The following is a 19,092-nucleotide window of genomic DNA, read 5'->3' as shown; positions in this document are numbered from 1 at the left end:
ATACACATCTTACATAATGAAATACACTGAAACACAAAGCAAAGGCAGGCAACTGTTGAATAATTGTAAAACGGGTGTGGTCCCTTTAGGGAATGAGGATCCTCCTTGTGCCACTCTCACCCTTACAGAGGGCAGAGTATTCTCCCCAAAGAAGAGATGGGTGAGAGCAGGTAGTTAAGGATGAGATAGAAGGGTGACCATGAGTGCCCTTCTAAACTCTTGTGGGTTCTTTTCAAACTTTCCCATTTTTCCTGGGGGAAAAAAATCACAGGTGGTTTAGAATCCAAAAGTAACATACAGGCTTGTAAATGTCCTTTGACATACTGACATTTCCAGAAACCACTTTTTTGAAACCAATTGATAAATGTGAACATGTAGATTTGTTGTGTATTTTTAAATATACCTACCTTGTGATTATTGTTTAGTTTTATAAATTTGCAGTAAAATTATCAGACCAAAATATTATATAGCTATACAATTTCAGTATTTGTTTTATCTGAAGGTGGCATAGGTAGAGTTTCTTATTAACTTATCCCCAGTTCTTTGGAAACTTAGCATAAATATAAAGCGTAAAATATGTATTAAAAAGAGGTCAGATCTTATTTACAAGTTTCTTCATTGAGTCTGTTTTGATATACTGTACATTTGTCTGTTCAGACTAACTATATCATAGAAATGTAAAATAGCTGCTTGCTATTTCATACAGTTCTTTCAGGTTCACCTAACTCATCGTATCTCCAGAATTCTCTGATGGATGTCACTGAAATAGAAGCACTTTGCTTCACATTACCAATATTTAACCATCTTTATTTGCCAAATTCGGATTGTACACATGCCTTTTAAGTACCTGCAATGACACAATGCTACAAATGTGACAAAGCAAAGAAACAGTACTGTATATAGTGTCTTCATGATCTCCAGCTAGTTACTTGGTCTTCGTGCAAAGCATTGGGAAACACCGATTGTGAGCAATGTTGCAGTAGTTAAAAAAAAGTCTGTTTGAATTTTTATTTTGTGCTGCAGTGTATCCAGAACAAATTTATACACAAGCCTTGTGGGCTGGCCAAGGCCTGTCTGGCTACAAATACTGGCTTCAAAGTGGATAATCTTATTCTTGGAAAAAATCAGTCTGTTAAACAAGGCCAAACAAAATTCCTCCTACCAGGATTTCCACAGAGAACCTTGCAGAGCTCTTTGGGTAGGGAAGGGGCAAGGTTATGAAAATGAGCTTTCTTTTCTCAAACATTTAAACTTTCTGCATGGTTAGTCCTACACTAATCCTCCTTGCATTTGGAAACCGCAGAAGTTACGACATCCATTGTACACAATCCCACTGAGTGGGAACAGGGAAGAAAGGAGATAGAAAGATAACTTAAGACTTAACTTTTTAAAACAAATGTTGGGTTGTACCCTGATTACTGTAGTAGAAGCTGGGAGTGCCTCTTGCTGCTGACAACCAAAGATGATGACTCTCTCATTCCTAAGTGAACATATTCTGCTAAACCATATGCACATGTGAAACCTAGAACAAAGATATTTGTAGCACTGCTGTTTTGTTCACTATTCATTGCAATTCTAAAAAGGCAATGCCAAGAACTTTGAATGCATTCTACGGTGTAAGCTAACCAGATATTGCCAAACCTTTTGAAAAGGTCATTTAAAACTCAGAACACTGGACATGTGCTACTTGGAGAGTACCCCTGTTGGTGACTTTGTTATAAGGGTACCATTTGTGCTTCAATAGTTACTATGTTTGGGACAAATTCTTCTCAGAGCTGCATGCATACGATTCAACTTCATCCCCTTCCTGCATGTAGCTCCTAGCTATGCTGTTAAGCCTGCAGCGGGAGCTCCAGCAACAGAAGCAACTCTTGCCTGATGCCTGGATTTAGGATGCTCACCTTGCCCTCTCACACTAAATATGTATTTATTTTTTACTCACAAATGGCAAGCCGGCATAGCTGAAGTTGGAGCTTGCATCAAGATATTTTTTAAGGAAAAGGGCTTCATTTCCTATGGCGGTCTGTTATTACTGTTCATAGTTTCTAAAACGGTCAGATTTGGAATATAAAATGTATTTCCTCTTCTGTTTTAAAAAGAGGTTTATTCTTTTAAAAATTAAAGAAACCGCTGTTCAAGTGCTTGCTCATGTTGATTCCAATTAGGTGTGTGCATGCCGTGTGCATAGTAGCCGGAAGGTTTTTCCCCTAGCAGTACCTGTCGGTTTGGCTTAGGTGCCGCCTGGAGTCGCACCTCCATGGCGCCATATATAGGGCCCTGCTGATCTGCCGCCACTTCAGTTCCTTCTTACTGCCTGTGACAGTTAGCCGGGACGCTTGTTTAGTTAGATTAGTAGTTGTACTTAGTTCAGTCATTATATAGTTAGAATTCTGGTAGGGAATTGTCTGGGGGTACCAGGGCATGCCTCAGTCCCCAGAGCTTAAACACTGCACAGCTTGTAACAAGCCTATGCCCAGGATCGACCCTCATACTTCCTGCTTGAAGTGTCTGGGGGAATTGCATCAGAAGGATCATTGCAAGATCTTTATGGGGATTTTGTCCCAGGACTCAAAAAGAGAGGGGCCAACGGTTGACGATCCTTCTGAGGGAGGCCGTCCTCACTCAGAGCTGGGTTCAGCTAAACCAATGCCTAGTTCCTCAGCATTGGTGCACAGTACTCCGGCATCGACATGGGGAAACTTTGGTACCAAAAAGGGACTTGGATAGAGACGCTGAGCACCAGCAGAGCTCCCTCTACAGGGACTCCACACATGGCAGTGCGTGGTACTGTTCCTAGTGTCCCTCAAGAAGACAGACAGGGTGCTGTTCACCCACACCGGGATGGAAGGACTCAGGCACAGTGAGATCCGCATTGGGCCACATAAGCACGACACCACCTAGCCTGGCACTGTTGACTCCTGCTCTGAGTTGCCTTGTCACTCATTAAAATCATACAAGATACCATGAAAACGCCACCTCCCTGCCCCCGATGGTGAAAAGGACAGAGAGGAAGTATTTTGTCCACTCTAATGCATTTGAACACTTTTATTCGCACCCACCATCAGACTCCTTAGTGGCAGCGGCGGCGACAAATGAACAGGAACGTCAAGGGCACCAAGGTCCATCACCTAAAGCCCAAAATGCGAAGAAGCTGGACCTTTTCAGGAGGAAAGTGTATTCTACCGGGGGCTCCAGCTTCGAATTTTATCTTGGACTACCTTCTGCACCTGAAGTAGGATGGGCTCGCTTTGTCATCAGTAAAAGTCTACTTGGTTGCCATTTCCGCCTTTCACCCAGGCATGGCGGGCCAATCGGTCTTCACCAACCCAATAGTTGGATGCTTTCTTAAAGGACTTGACAGGCTATACCCTCAAGTACAGCAGCCAATCCCAGCCTGGGACCTTAACCTGGTTCTTTCCAAATTAATGGGCTCCCCCCCTTTGAACCACTTGTGACATGCCTTTTGCTCTCTCTCTCATTCAAGGTAGCATTCCTGATGGCGATAACATCTGCCAAGAGGGTATCTGAGCTTAAGACCCTAACGTCTGAGCCGCCTTACACAGTATTCTATAAGGACAAGGTTCAACTTTGGCCACACCCAGCCTTCCTCACGAAGGTCAACTCCCAGTTTCATGTTAATCAGGATATTTTTCTCCCAGTTTTCTACCCCAAGCCACACACAAACAGCCAGGAACAAAAACTCTACTCTTTGGATGTTCGCTGGGCATTCGCCTTCTATATCGAATGGACAAAGCCGCTTCGAAAAACCACTCAACTATTCATCACAGTAGCAGACAGAATGAAAGGGCTTCCAGTTCTTCTCAAAGGATTTCATCATGGATTACATCATGAATCCGGACATGCTACGGTCTAGCGAAAGTACATGCCCCATGCTGACGGCGCACTTCACAAGGGCACAGGCATCTTCAGTTGCATTCCTGGCCCAGGTTCCAACCCAGGAAATTTGCAGGGCTGTGACCTCGTCCTCAATCCATACCTTTACCTCGCATTACGCTATTACTCAGCAGGCTAGAGATAATGCAGCCTTCGGCAGAGCGGTGCTTCAATCAGTGAACCCAGGAGCTCTGACCCCGCCTCAGAGTTCCTGCTTGGGAGTCACCTAATTGGAATTGATATGAGCAAGCACTTGAAGAAAAAAGTCACCTACCTTTGGTAATTGTTCTTCGAGATGTAGTGCTCACGTCCATTCCAAGACCCATTGTCAGAGCCAGGCTGGCAAGAAGGAACTGAAGTGGCAGCAGGTTCACAGGGCGCTATATACAGTGCCATGGAGGTGCAACTCCAGGGGGCGCCTAAGCTGGCAACGGGTACTGCTAGGGGGAAAACTTTCCAGCTACTGTGCACGCAGCACACATCCACCTAATTGGAATGGGCGTGAGAAACACATCTTGAAGAACAACAGTTACGAATGGTAGGTAACTGTTGGTTTTTTGCCTCTCCCCTCCCCCCTCCCCCCAAATTTTGTACATGAGCCTTGTTTATAAATTAACACTAAAAATTTTATAACTGTAATAGTGGACACACAACTTACTGGATATTTGGTTCTGAGTGGACTTTGTTTACTCTTCCTACAAATACCTCCCTAGAACAGGCGTCATTTTTTGAGGATAGCATTAGGCTGAGATGGGGAATGATTGAGAGAAAGCAAATCTGTAGGGTGACCAGACAGCAAATGTGAAAAATCGGGACAGGGAGTGGGGGGTAATAGGAACCTATATAAGAAAAAGACCCAAAAATCGGGACCGTCCCTATAAAATCAGGACATCTGGTCACCCTACAAATCTGTACCCCAAATGGCCATTTGTAATTTTATAGTTATCTTTCTGGTCTACAGGAAATAATGCCCATAATTGTGTCCCTCATGCTCTATGTTCTTCTATCAGGGGGTAGCCGTGTTAGTCTGTATCCACAAAAACAGCGAGGAGTCCAGCGGTACCTTAAAGACTAACAGATTTATTTGGGCAAAAGCTTTCGAAGTGGGTTTTTTACCCACGAAAGCTTATGCCCAAATAAATCTGTTAGTCTTTAAGGTGCCACCGGACTCCTCGTTGTTTTTATGTTCCTCTAGATTCTGATTCAACAAACCACCCCTGTTCATAAAACACTGAAGCATGTGCTTTACATTAAAGCATAAGCTTGAGTGCTTTAGTGAATGAGAACTTGTTTGAAAACAAGAATTGGTGCATGCAGATTATTTTCATTTAGCAGCTACTTACACTGAGTTTAAAGTAATTGCATACTCGATAGCAGGGGTTCTCAAACTTCACTGCACCGTGACTCCCTTCTGACAACAAAAATTACAAGACCACCCCAGGAAGGGGGAAGTGGAGCCTGAGCCCACCTGATGCCCCAAGCCAGGGGGCCAAAGCTGAACCCCAAGGGCTTCCGCCTGGGAAGGGGACCTGTAATCTGAAGCCCAAGCCTGAGGCCTGCCACACAGGGCTGAAGCCCTGGGGCTTTGGCCCCAGGCAGTGGGGCTTGGGCTTTGGCCCCGGCCCTAGCAAGTCTGACACCAGCCCTGGCAACCCAATTAAAACGGGGTCGCGACCCACTTTGGGGACACGATCTACAGTTTGAGACCTGCTGCTCGGTAGTAAGCAAGTTCTTACTATTGCAAAAGATGAAGAATGGAGCGTATAGGGTTGTGAACTATTGCCAATTTTATAATTGCCTATTGAAAACATTTTGCGTGTTAAAACGCATTATGCTGCATCCATTGGGGCAAGCAGATGAAATTATTGGGGAAAATATGAAAAGAATTATTCTTTAAAAAACAAAACAAAACCCAAGCATGATGTTTTTACCAGTTTGCAGTAGTACTTAGTAACCAAAATAGTTGGTTATAATTACTTACGGCATGAATTCCTTTTATATATTCAAATGGTGTTAAAATTTGTTTTGTCTTGTCATTTATACAGGCTATCACACCTCATGGGCTCTTTATCCTATTTGGTAAGGTTTTTATTGCCTCTACTACTACAGAACATTATTTGAAATGTACTGTGAGAAATCACAGGATCAGCATTGTTGTTCATCTGATGAACTGATTTAATTAAAATTTCATTTTTATTCCTTATCCAGAAAAACAGTTACCCTGTCCTGTCAAATCGCTTACATTCAAGGCAGGCTTGCATGTTTTCAATCTCAAGGAAATCTCAAGAGAATATGCTGGGTTTAATATGACAATAGCTTGGATCAGTAGTCACAAAAGAAGAGGGGGGGAAAAATTTCAAAGCAGAAAAAATAAAATAAAATGGTGGATCGGCCTGGGAGGGCTAACCTAGATATGATGCCTTAGTGGATTCTGAGTATGTGCTCCCTTTCATGTTTGCCTCCCCTTCCTTTGTGTCACCAGAGTTGGGTGGGGAGACAATGTCAGAGGAAATAAAGTGAGGGCTTTGTACATACACAGATTCTTTGTTCATGTTTTGTTGGTATCTTGAATGATCCTGTCTTTTTTTTATTGTTGTCAAATTTAGCATTTAAAAATAACTGTCTATGATGTTAGTGTAACCCACACATCTCCTGGGTGTGGTGTTCTGTCCCCTCTAGTGGCACCGAAACCACTTAGAGATTAATGAGCCTGCTACAGCTTTAGCTAAGGGTCATGTATCTTTTAGCTCATTTAGTAGAGGCACATGCATTTAGCTCTAAAGGTCCCGGGTTCAATCTTGCCCGTGGATGATCCGGGGTCTGTCGGTGTTAAATTAGCACTGAAAAAGATGCCACATTTATTCACAATTCCTCACTCCTTCAGAAAAATGCAGACAGAGACATAACCTTGAAAGCTCTTCATACAAAGATCCTTGCCCAACTGTTTTAAATAGATTGATTATTCTCCATTTTTGCTGATGAACTTCAGTGATATAAACTTGACACTTGAGTGTTTTGCACCATAGATAATCAGATGCTCCAGACACTTTAATACATTTAAAGTACCTTTTTTGGATTTCCACAGGTGTCTATGGTGATGTGCATCGAGTAAAGATCATGTTTAACAAAAAGGAAAATGCTTTGGTTCAGATGGCAGATGCAACCCAGGCTCAACTAGGTACTAATAACCAGATTTTCATGGGCATGTTTGTTGTACTGATATCTGCAGTTTCCATTACAGCAGTTAACAAAATTAACAGCTGATTTGGAGTTTCAGAAGAGCTCTAGGTGTCTGCCATTCCACAATTCACTATTCAGAATTACTGTACAATTACTGCCTTAAACATACTAAATGGCTACAGATCATAACTTTTTCAATAAAATGTTCTGTTACTTCAGGCACTTCTGACATAACTTAAAAAAAACCAAGCAAACCAAATCAGTAGTAAAACCCACTAGCAAAACCCAGCCTCCCATCAGTACAAAAATGAGTTTAAAACTCATTTGTTTGCTCAGGATTTTGCCAAAGCAATAAGAATGCAGAGTTATCTACAATACAGATTAATAATGGGATGAGTATATTTGAATTTCTGTTGTCAATAGTGAGTTGTAGACATTAATAATTTTAGTGCATGCACTGTCTCAGTGACTGGCACAGGAATATCAAAATACCTAATTTAACATGTTACTAAGCTTTTTGTTCTAAAGTAAGAAGTGAGTCTCTTCTGTAGCACTCAGAGGAAAAGCTACTTTCGTGTGATACTAGGAATACTGTGCCAAAATAAGTTAAAGATTTTGAAAGTATTTTTTCTATATTTTAAATATTCAAATGTTCAATCAAAAATAAAACTGAAAAATTGGATTAGAAGAATCTTTGTATTATCATTAAATTAAGGTTAGAGGTTGTATTATATCCATTATGGTTATCTTTAGAATTTTTTGCTTTATTTAATGTTGTTAATAGTTGCTGTTATACTTGAGAAGCTCATATCCAGCTATAAATGGCACTGTTGGATAAGCTTGAAATGTTAGTCATTCAAACGGTGTGGGGATTTTTTCTTAGTCTGTTTTCCTGTTCAGATATTACTGTCAACATTTATGTTCTAGCCATGAGCCACTTAAATGGACAGAGACTTTATGGAAAGGTGCTCCGGGCAACTCTTTCAAAGCATCAAACTGTTCAACTTCCTCGTGAGGGACAAGAGGACCAAGGTCTGACTAAGGACTATAGCAATAGCCCTTTACATCGCTTTAAGAAGCCTGGATCTAAAAACTTCCTAAATATCTTCCCTCCATCTGCTACTCTGCATCTCTCCAACATTCCGTAAGTATCCAAACATGCACAACTCAATTTGAAAAGGAACTTGTCTGTTAAAAAATGAGGTGGTTTTTTTTTTTTTTAAACATATGTAGTTTGACACAGGTCTGAATATTTTCCTTTGCCTTTTTCTGTTTGCTAAGATTTAGTGATTCTTTTCCCCATGCTCAAAAACCGTAAGAATGGGTTGCAGTGTTTGTATTGCTTTTTAACCAAAGAATTTTCAGTGCATTCATTTCCAAATATAGCTTTAATAGTGACAAAATCCTGTGACAGTTACTTCTGTTACTCCTGAAAGGGACAAATTCAGTTTTAAGAAGACCGAGTCCTTATAGTGCACTCAGCAATAACTACGTGGATACAACCTGTTTTTCTCTTAGTCTGCTGCACAGATATTTTTTGCAGACCATATCCAACATTGTATATCTGTGCTGAAGGCAAAGTTCTTGAAAACCTGTTACTAGACTTTGCTAAATAACATACAATAGTCATATTATACAATGAACATTATTTTTATGTAATGACTGTGCATGTAGGAATGGTGTAATACATGTGATTGTTTTAAGACACTGTTTCTTTTTTTTTTTTCTTTAGCATTTTAAAGGGAATCTGACAGAATTTAGACTGAACATTAGGAGATGGAATCCAAACTAGCTTGTGATCTTTCTGGAGAATTAATAACCTCTAATATTGCAGCATTGTGCTAGAACATCAGAACCAGAAAGTGAGCAAGAAAAAGAAAAACTGAGCTAGTTAATACCATCAATTCTCAGACAAGCTTCCTTAACACTGCAACTGTGGTTGTATATAACATTAACTTAAAGGAACATTGTTTCAAAAAGGGAGGTGGGTGTGGGGAAGCCTTACCAAAGCTATATTCAGAGGACCACATTTTAAATAAAACAACATACTTCAAAAAGTAAAAATGTTCAAATCATTTTAACTTATAATTCTACAATTCTAGAAATCTGAGTTCTGAATGAATCCCGTGCAGTTGCATTTGTGAACAATGCAGGGGAAAGCCTGAATGTTGTCTTAGGAATTTGTAGAACATTGAAATGTTAAGTCACAATATAAGAGTCTCGACACGTGGGGCCATAGTTTGTACTAACTTAAATTGATCAAAACAAAATTTGGACCTTGGACTGTCAAACTTTACATAGGAAGCCTGAAATGGAAGTTCAAAAGAACAGAGAGTATAAAATCTATAACAGGATTATAATTAATTTGAGCATTTTTTCATTTTAGACCTTCAGTTACTGTTGATGACCTGAAGAATCTTTTTGCAGATACTGGATGTACTGTGAAAGCCTTCAAATTCTTCCAGTAAGTTCTCAGAGCAGATTAGAGCATTTAATAATTTTATTATAGAAACTTTAATCCTGATGGATAGTGAACTGTTTTTATGTATAGAAACTGTGTATGTGAAGAAATTTTATGGACAAAGATATAACTACCTTTGCAGGGAGTTTTAGAAAACCGTTAAATCATAGAAGATTAGGGTTGGAAGAGACCTCAGGAATGTTCAACCCCCTGCTCAAAGCAGGACCAACCCCAACTAAACCATCCCAGCCAGGGCTTTGTTAAACCGTGGATACTAACACTGTACAGTACTGACAGAAAATGAAGTATAATATAGTATCCAATTAGTATTGCATGGGACTCTTTTGTGACAGGATGTAGATGCCCAAATTGAAATTTAGACAGAGCACTAGAAATAACTCCCCTGTTCATTTTAAAGAACTATGGGGTCTAAAAGCTCATCTGAAAGATATCAGTTGCAGCAGTACTGTGGCCTGAAACACTATTTTGGGGCATTGATTGAATACCAATTCATAGGCAAGAACGACTCCTTTCAAATGGCCAACACTTAAACTCTCCTTAGAGGCCTTCCAGCCATATATATTTATCCTTTTTAGTTTTTGATATGCAACAGGATCCTGGAACAAAGTGGGACCACAGCAGGCCATCTGCTTGAAGATTTATATAGTTCTATCTGCTTCTATTTTTGTTTTAGTAGGTACATCTCTTGTTCTGATTCTTTTATTATACAAAAGTCTCAGCAGATAATACAGTGGCTGAAAAACGCTATCAGAGGTTTTTTGGGAGGTGTTGGTGTAATCAGGCATTGGTTAGAATTAATTTTGTTCTTCTGTTGAACTTCAGGAAAGATCGCAAAATGGCTCTCATCCAGTTGGGCACTGTGGAAGAAGCAATCCAGGCTCTCATTGAGCTTCATAATCATGACCTTGGGGAAAACCATCACCTCAGAGTTTCTTTCTCGAAATCTACAATCTGACTTTTCTGTGAACTTTCCTATTAAGACTGCACCACAGTTTCAGTAAAACCTTCAGACAGAGACTGAAACAGCTAAGACCAACTCTTGCCTCTAATAATAAAAAAAAAAAGGAAAAGAAAAAAAAAGAAACTCATGCTGAGTTTGATGTTCATGTGTATTCGTGTACACAGTAAAGAATCAAGGGATGATCTTTCCATTTGTTTTCTGCCAGTAATGTGGTCATAGGTTTAATATTCCTCCAGAAACAGTTTCTTCTATGGAATTAATCTTTAGCAACAATATTTATAGTCAAATTCCCTCCTTTGAATTATATTTCAGGAACACCCTTTTAGTTTTTGTTCCAAATTAGCCTTACATGACATTTCCAAGCCTATTTAAAATATACCATTCAAAGAATGCTTCAGATGAAATACTAAATCTACTCCTCTGTACAGATTAAACACTAATTTGAATGGGGAAGAGTGCTTGAGTTTCTCAATGAAAAGCAAGCTTATACAATGAATATCTATTGAACAATATTTATTTTATTGAATGGTATATCCATATTTTGGCTGATCTTTCTGAATAGCTTATGCATTTTTTAAAAATCTGCAATTGTTTGTGGGGGTGAAATTATTGGAGGAAAGGCAGTGCCTTGTCTCTCCCTGGAGTAAAGTAAAATCAAAATAAGTGAGATCTTTTGAAATGTGGTATCATTGACACTTGTAGCTAGGAATAGAATTATGAATGAAAGCTTCAGATTTTTGGGTTTTTTACCATGAAATGATGTTGTGTAATATAACTTTGGAGCAATTGAAAGGAGAAAATAGTCCTGATTTCACACAGTTTTTAACATTTCTTTTCAGAAAAAAAATGTTTACAGTCTTAAGGAAAATATTCAGGTCTATCATATGGTTTGACAAATTTTTAAAAAGTTATTTTTGGTAAGGTCGTCTTTAGAAAAAAAAAATAATAACCTCAAGGGTTTTTTGTACCACTATAATCTCTAATACTTAAATCAGAATTACTGTGTATTTACTTAATTTCTTATTACGTGCCTTATTATGTGCTTATGATACAATAGCTTAGAGTTTTATCTAAAGTATCTTGAAAACTGTATTGTGGGCTTGGTGAGAGATTTTTTTTCTTGATCGATTAGTTTTTAAGTGTTTTCATTGTGATTTTAAAAATGTTTTTTCAATAAGTAATAGTCTGAATTCAAAGTTTTGGTGCTTTGGTGTAGAGATGGGGAGGTGGGAAGAAGGATAACTCAGTGCACATCCTGTAGGCCTCTTCAAATTTACCTGGTTACAGTTGGCTGACACCAATATTTGGCTGTAAAAAATTAATTCCAGTTTCTGGATCTTATCTAATGTTTCATAATATTTCATCTCAGGATTCCTTTTTTCCCCTCAGTACTGAGTTTACAGTACTAAAAGGTTGACTTGCTTTCCTTCATAAATATCATAACTTCAATACTGAATGTCCACTTCTGTTTGGAGAGCAAGTTGAGATGCAATTCTTACTATTTTTGTTGAATGTAGGTATAAATTTTAAAGTTATTTCTATGATTGTATTAAACAATGTTAAGTTTTTTATAAAAAGAAATATCCTTTTTAGAAGTTATGTCCACAGAAATTGGATCGAGTTTTTAAAGAGATATTCCTCTCAAACATAAATGGTTGTTTATTTCTGCTTTTGTAACTGCTATGAAAGTAGAAAAGATGTAAAGTTTTTCTGCTATAATGGTCTGTGGCACTCATTCATCTTGGTTTTTCATTAAATCTATATTTTCTTTCCCTAATCCCAGTTGAGGATTGTCAGACAGACAGGGACAATTCTGCAAATTTATAGATCCACACTTATAGGAGGGTGATGGTCTCTGTAGCAAAAATTGAGTAACCATCCTGACACAGAAGTTAGATACATTGTTTCAAAAATTTCTGTAGAATGATACGATAAGGAGCAGGTTATTGACTTGGCTTCCTAAGTTATATAGCTTTTTATGTTGTACAGTAGGCTGACCAGAATGATGAAGTTGGCAAAACTCTATGCATTTTATTGTAATATAAACATTGTTTGACAGCAGGTATGTCTATCGAGATAGATGTGTATATTGCATAGGAGGTGTGCACATGATGAGTAAATACCTTCAAATATATTTATTTACTGAAAGATGTAAAGAGACGAGGGAGAAGTATGAGGGGAAATTTTTGGCATTTGTGATCCTCTGTCTTGCCACCTTCAAGTAGCTGATCCCATGTGGGAAAAGTCAAGCCGGTTTCTTCAGAATTCACAAAACTGTGTAGGATTCCTTGGTTCCACAACATTATCTTTAAATAAAACACTGCATTAGGTTGATTTTTCTAGTAGAATCTTGCACCCTTCATTTTCAGATAGGTCCTTCTTCAACAAGGTATTTAACACCTCTTACATCACAAGTAGTTTCACTGATGTCAGTGGGACTATTCATAGGGCTTTCAGGCATGTGTACCCTGCTGAATTGGGGCCATAATGAATATGCCTCCTTACTGCACTTGTTGATGACATCTGCATAATTTATTAAAACATTGCCCATGTAACTTGGCCAACACTGGGGTTTTTTTTGTTTGTTTGTTTTGTTTTTAAAGAATTGCTGCTACCAGGGAAAGGAATTATATTGGAGATGAATGTAATTGAAGCCAGGAAAAGCAACCTTTTAAGTTTGAGTATTAGTATTGGCATGTATAATATTGAGTGGCGTGTGTGAGTATACTGTGTGTATAATATGCTGTGTGTGTATACAAATATGCACATGACATGCGTTTTAATTTATTGACCCTATAACAGAAGGTGGGAATGCTTGAACTAATCTGAAAAGATGAGGGATTTTTGGTGTGGTATTAAAAATGGAAGAACATGTTTGATTTGTTAACTTTAAAAATGTAGCTACGCTTAGTATATGGATAAAGTCAGTTCTGGACTATTTGCAGTTTGAATTGTAGAGGCCTACAGCTTATATGTTGGCACAGATTTCTGATATTTTGTTTCTTTAAAAGAAAAAATCTGGGGGGGTGGATATTTCTAATCTTCTGTGTGCTTTTGTTTTGTCATACATTTATCCTGTATTTTCAGTAATTCATTTTTGCTGTTGATCTGTAGTGTTATCCCTATCAACTTATTTTTAGGTTTGTGTACTTGTTAAGGATTATGTCTCTGTGGGAGGACTCTTTTACATAAGGTGCAGACATATCACAAATTTCAAAAATAGCAGTACATTTTAATTTGTTTGCTTTTAAATTGAGAGTTCTGGTTAAAGCTCTATCAAATTTATTTTGTTTCCTTGCATATTTCCAAACAAACAAAAATAGTCTCTTGTTTAGTAAGATATTTCTTTAGGGAGAGATCAGGCCAAAACAGAGAAATTTATCTACACACCTAAGTCCTTAATTTGACAAGGAGCAGATCTAGGGTTGCCAATTTTGGTTGGACATATTCCTGGAGGTTTCATCACATGATATACTTTTTAATTAAAAAGATTAATCTTGAATTCCTGGAGACTCCAGGACAATCCTGAAAGGTTGGCATCCCTAAGTAGCTCTGTGTAGGCAGAGTTCCCTGCATGATCAAGGCTTATGAGAGATTGTGATCTTTGAAATATACATTCTTAATTACAAGTTAATTTAAATCCCAAAGTTCTAATGCAGAATATTCAAATTTATTTTTATTGGTCAGATCCTGAATACACGTACCAAAAACATTCAGATGCAGAATTTTGTTTTTCCATTTTGGCTTAAACACAAAGAAATTTTAATAAGTAAAGGCCATACTGCAGGGACTAACCAGAACAAAACTTCTCCATCTATGGTGTTATGTTCAGAGAGCTTAGAGTATGTTTTCTGACAGTCCAAATATTTTGTAAATTAGCTGAACTTCACAGAAACTTCTGAAACTTTTAAAGTTTTAAAATTGTTCTGCTTTTTCTTAATTTGACTTTATCTTGTACGTTTGTCCCCTCAGTAGCACTATTCCTTGTGCACTGATATACTGAGACCCATTCTTTGCCTACATGTTGAAAAGGTCACCTTCGAAGGAGAGTTGCCTACCTGGTATTTCCTATTCTTCAGATTGAAAACATCTGTTTGCGTGCAGAAGTAAATACTTGCTGCAACTGGAAAAAAATATACCAGTTTGGAGTTTGTATGACCAGTAAGTCCATTCTTTCTGCTACACATTTAATTAGACAGAAGGAAGTGTGGAGCTTTCTTCTAAGAGTCTCTGAGACTTGCTGTTTTATCTTCTGGTATTCGTACTAACATGTACTGCTATTTTTTAAACTAGAAAGAAAGAAAGTGCAACTGCATTTAAAGCCATTTTTGTTTGCCTTTACCTTTTGTCTTGGTCTGTTGTTAACGAGAGCAAAACTGCCAGACTTAAAATATTTTACTATTGTGCTGAAACAAAGCATTTGAGATTGCACAGGGCTTTTTCTTTAAATGAACTTCAACTCCTATTGTAGTCTAAAGATCTGTGTGTTATATACAAGACTGTTCTCAATCTTTTTTCAGAGCAAATTGTAACCATTAGGAATTGTGAATTATTTCAGAATAATTGAAAATTTCTAAAATACTTAATTTCAAGGTTTTACGGAGGAAAAAACCAAAATGGGACCAAAGTTTATGTGCCTTCAATAGTCTTAATTGAAGTTTTTTTCTTATCTATTTCAGTCTTAAGTGGAATCAATACTCTTGTTTTCAGGAAAATGTGTATTTATATAGTTAAAATGAATGTTGTCCCACTGATTGTCCATACATGCAATTAATTGCAACTGTTTCAATAAGGTTTCAGTTATCCCTCTGCCTTTACCATTGCAATATTCATTATATGCAGGAATCCAAAAATAATCTGCTTGTGGTGGTGATGACAGCTTGTATCTGGGGAAGTCCCTGAGAAATGGGGCTGCTTGTGTAGCTGAAAGCCCTTGATAATATCATAGGCAAAGGAGAACTTGTACCTTAGCAAGCTAATATCAGCACCGTAAACAGTTTTTCAGTTCTTGGATCTCTGCACAGTATGTGTGGTATTAATGGAAGTCTGATCACCTACGTGTTAATGATTAGTCTTTTCAACCACATTCAAATTCTTTTTGGTATGTTACTCAGTTTCTGCAGAAGTTCATCCCAGACCCACAGCAGCACAAGTCATAAAAATTGCTGACCAAGCAAATTCTTGCATCAGACTGTCACCTCATTGCTCTGACCAAAGACTGTCTGTTCTGGTTTTACTGAGACATTTTGTGAAAACTTGTCTTTTCTTTCAAGCTCCTCTCTGAAACAAGACCCAGTGCAAAGTGACCTTTTATTTGAATCTACTATTGGTGAATGGACCACTTAGTGGAAAATGGGATTTTAATGTGAACCAAATGGTGTGGGATAAGGCAAGGGGTTAATGGACTATTTTTAGTACTGTATTCAAGAAAAAAATAGCTCGGAGTCACTCACATTCGCTCATTTTACACGATCTGTTCAAAAAGGTCCCTTTTTCAGCTTGTAAGAATGTTCATCTAACACAAGAAAATGCTGTAAATATTTGTAACAACTTTTTTTACCTGGCAAAAAAGGTTTTTGGGAACAAGTTAAAGTATAAAATGGTTTTTATATAAACATCAATTGTCTTGTATATTTTGATATGCAACAGTACCAGCTTTCCTTTGTAAAGCAGCTTGTGGCATTGGAGGGAAAGGATTCCATGTCTGTTGAGATGACTTATGTTATAAATGCAAAGAAGATGAAATATTAAAAAACCTATTTTCTAACTGCGTAGTGCATGATTAATTTGAACTTGTGTACATACAGTATATTCCATTTCTTTTAAGTTTGTGTATTTGCTGATTATTACTTGAGTATCTATACTTAACTCTTTTCCTAACAACTCTAGTTGTTGTAGCATGCCTTTTAATAAATGTCATTACATCTGTGCTCTCTTAAATTTTTCTGCGTTCTTGTCTATTGCTTTGGGTTTCCCCTTGTCTTTTAATTGTAAAGCTAATGATGTCTTCTTTTCATTTTTTTTCTTTTTTTTCCATAGCCTATTTTGGCCATCTAAACTTAACCTCTTTGTTTAAAAAGTTTTTAACAGGATCAGTGCGTGTTTTCAAAGAGAGCATACTTATTCTATGGGAACATCATTAAATTTACACACCTTGTTTCCAATAGACTGGAAAAGCATGTTGTAGCTCAGAATGGGTACAGTATTTGGGGACTGCTTCATTATATATGAGAGAAAATCAACCATAAGGGCACCTTGAGGGGAAATGCTTGGTGGTGTCTTGGGCCATGTCTCAGCTATAGGCGCTAAGTGGCACAGGTACAGTGCCACAGCTATGCTGCTGTAGCACCATAGTGTAGATGTTTCCTACACCAACAGAAGGGGTTTTTCCGTTGTTGGTAATCCACGTCTGCCGGTGGTGGTAGCCACATCAGTGGAAGCATTAGGGTGACCAGATGTCCCAATTTTATAGGGACAGTCCTGATTTTGGGGTCTTTTTCTTATATAGGCTCCTATTACCCCCACCCCCTGTCCCGATTTTTCACATTTGCTGTCTAGTTACCCTAGGAAGCATTCTTCCACTGACCTAGCCATATCTTCACCTGGGGTAGGTCAGCATAGCAACAGCTCTCAGGGGTGTGAATTTTTCACACTCGTAAGGGTGTAGCTATGCCGACCTAACTGTTAAGGGTAGACCAGGCCTTGGACTCCCTTATACCTACTTTCACCCACTTAGTGATCAGAGTGACCAAGTTAGTGTAACTTACATGGCCAGGTTCCAAATTGTGTAACTTTAGGTATTGTATTGGGTGGCCTACTTTAACTTACGCCTTTCTAAATCCTCCTGTTAGTTCCTTTTCTCACTGTGCTTCTCCCTGCTAGCCCCTCAATGTGTGTTACGCTTGCGTTAGACTCACTCTGACCCATGAGGCTGAGTTCAGGGGTGATGTGTAAGGGTTTGTCTACACAGGGAAGTTAGTGTCCAATAGCTAGGGTGTGAACTTAAAGCACAAAAGTTATTGTGAAATAACGTCCCACATGGACACTTATTCCACACTAAAAGGGGCTTTGTGCAGTTTGTTAATCCTTAACCATAAAAAAACACTCTTAGTGCAGAATAAGGCTTGGTCCACACTGGGGCGGGGGATCGATGTAGGAAACGCAACTTCAGCTACGAGAATAGCGTAGCTGAAGTCGACGTTTCCTAGATCGAACTAAATTTACTTATTGCGGGTCCACGCGGCGCAGGCAAGCTCCCCCGTCAACAGCGCTTCCTCCTGTCGGCGAGCAGGAGTTCTGCAGTCGACAGGGAGCGCTTCTGGGATCGATTTGTCGCGTCCAGATGAGACGTGATAAATCGATACCAGAAGATCGATCTCTACTGGCCGAATCAGGCGAGTAGTGTGGATCTAGCCTAAGTGTCTAGCCAGAGTATTAGTGCAAAATAACTATTCAGCAATTGCTATTCAGAGCTAGCTATTCTGGACTTTTCCCCCTGTGTGGACAAGCCCTAAATTACACGTTGGTAATTGGGCATGAATTTAAGCAGACACCAAAATGAGGGGAAGTCAAGGGAAGTGCATTTCCCTTTTCTGTGCTAAAAGCAACACTTGTCTAGTGTGGTGAGTGGTGAGCCTGTTTGTCTATTTTAACCACTGAGTCTAAGCAAGCAAGTGTAGTAGTCTAATTTTAAATAAATTATAAAGTGTCACTAAAAAACCACTACAGATATCAGACATCTAGTGCTGAGGACATATAGCAGTAGTAGTGATGTCTAATGTAAGTAATGCTAACAGTGATTCCTGATACATTGTATGCTGTCCCCCAGGGTGACAACAATCTAATTCAGCTTGAGGTGTATTGCACTTCCCTAGAGTAAAATGCTTCTTGACCAGTGGGTAGATTTAGCTAATCTCATGTAACTCTTAATTTTGTACACAGCCCTTAGATGCTACAGTGATGAGCCCTCTGGAAAAAGTACTGATTCTGGAAGACCAGCAGCCAGCCTTCACATTTTTTGCTAGGGCTGCAAGACATTCTGCTACCATTCCTACTCCCCCCAGAAAAACCTTGATCACCAAGATTGCACTCCCATCACGATTGCACTGCCCACAATATAGTCACGGGAAGAAATAATACACTTTCTTTCCTTAAGTTATAGAGTAGCCATGTGTTCCTGAAAATCAGGAATATCCATGCTGATTAACAGGAAAGCCTGTCCTTGGTATCACTGTGATTTTCAGTGGGTTTTCTAAATAACAGCAAACTGGGCAATCACTGCTTGTGCACTTACCAGCTGGTGTGTGAACATGTGTGCCGCAGGGACCACCCCAGGGATTGTCATAATGCAACCTTACCGTACTGCTCTTCACGAAGTGCCCCAGTGAGCACCATCCTTAGTCACCCCTCTCCAACACAGATCTACAGGAGTTGGGGACTGAACTGTGCTGCATGTGGCAAGTCTACCGGTAGCTCGATTGCACCACCATATACAGGCAGCTACTGACCCAGGCTGAGGACCAGAAGTGTGGGTACAAGCCACTTCCTACACACCACAGGTGAGCAGTGGGACAGG

General features: G+C 38.9%; 2 protein-coding genes across 5 annotated transcripts in view; one reads left to right on the top strand and one right to left on the bottom strand.

Annotated features, from left to right (window-relative positions):
• The window catches only part of PTBP3 (polypyrimidine tract binding protein 3), a 106,637-nt gene extending 90,353 nt beyond the window's left edge, over positions 1 to 16,284 (top strand). For all 4 annotated transcript variants that reach the window (XM_065550557.1, XM_042850385.2, XM_024112568.3 and 1 more), the window contains 5 exons: positions 5,940 to 5,973; positions 6,980 to 7,072; positions 8,002 to 8,218; positions 9,461 to 9,538; positions 10,379 to 16,284. In XM_065550557.1, coding sequence (XP_065406629.1) covers positions 5,940 to 5,973; positions 6,980 to 7,072; positions 8,002 to 8,218; positions 9,461 to 9,538; positions 10,379 to 10,511 — 555 coding nt within the window. In that variant the 3' untranslated portion in view covers positions 10,512 to 16,284. The remainder of the gene's footprint in view (positions 1 to 5,939; positions 5,974 to 6,979; positions 7,073 to 8,001; positions 8,219 to 9,460; positions 9,539 to 10,378) is intronic.
• SNX30 (sorting nexin family member 30) overlaps positions 1 to 19,092 on the bottom strand; it is a 582,715-nt gene that overhangs the window by 484,123 nt on the left and 79,500 nt on the right. The gene's annotated exons all lie outside the window — the stretch shown is intronic.

Source organism: Chrysemys picta, chromosome 6 (assembly GCF_011386835.1).
Source record: "Chrysemys picta bellii isolate R12L10 chromosome 6, ASM1138683v2, whole genome shotgun sequence".
In the NCBI taxonomy this organism is placed as follows: Eukaryota; Metazoa; Chordata; order Testudines; family Emydidae; genus Chrysemys; species Chrysemys picta.
Note: the sequence above shows the minus strand (reverse complement) of the source record. Positions and strands in the feature narration are given on the sequence as shown.